The 659-nt window shown below is 45.7% G+C and overlaps 1 protein-coding gene across 1 annotated transcript in view; it reads left to right on the top strand.

Annotated features, from left to right (window-relative positions):
• The window catches only part of LOC119594528 (nuclear receptor coactivator 6-like), a gene marked incomplete in the record, with an annotated part of 15,251 nt that overhangs the window by 2,406 nt on the left and 12,186 nt on the right, over nucleotides 1–659 (top strand). Inside the window, 1 exon segment of the mRNA XM_037943559.1 lies at nucleotides 1–193. Coding sequence (XP_037799487.1) covers nucleotides 1–193 — 193 coding nt within the window.

The raw sequence follows: 659 nt of genomic DNA, 5'->3' as shown, positions 1-659 counted from the left end.
AGCAGCAATGGGCTAACTCCCCGGGGGCGGCCTTCTCCCCGCCACAGTTCCCCTCGACGCCCCTCAGTGGGAACCCCAGTGGGGCTTTCACCCCGTACAACTCCCCAGCAGGATTGTACTCGAACAACAATGCCCTCGATGCTCTACACCAGATGCAGCAGAGCTTAGAGCAGCTGAACTCGGGTCTGCAGAAGTAAGTTGTACCCAAAAGGCAACCCCCCCCCTCCGCCCCCCATTAAGTAGAGCGGCAGGATACCCTCATGTAGCAACCCCGCTGCCCATGACCCGTCTCACAGCCTGTTGATCCTAATAACCACGATGATATAAGCAGTTTCCATAGCAGTTATTCTTGTAATTACAGTAACGCAGGTCAGTAACTATGACGTGAAACATACAGTGCTTAGAATAGCAAAATTTGCATATTTGATATCGCGACGATCAAATACCTTTAGAGTGTTCTTTATAAAATGTTGCATTCAGGATGGCGGCATTCACGTGTGATATTTTATATATTTTTGCCTGTAACAAAATAGTGCAATCTAGATATGATGCAGTTAACCAAACACTCTTTTTTGTAAAATATATATATTTTTTCCAGTAGACAACTAACCACATAGAAATATTCACACTCAATGTAAAAGAAAAAAAGACCCCCCCCC

This window comes from Penaeus monodon, chromosome 34, assembly GCF_015228065.2.
Source record: "Penaeus monodon isolate SGIC_2016 chromosome 34, NSTDA_Pmon_1, whole genome shotgun sequence".
Taxonomy (NCBI): Eukaryota; Metazoa; Arthropoda; class Malacostraca; order Decapoda; family Penaeidae; genus Penaeus; species Penaeus monodon.
The sequence above is the reverse complement of the archived record's forward strand: the minus strand, read 5'-3'. Positions and strand labels throughout refer to the sequence as shown.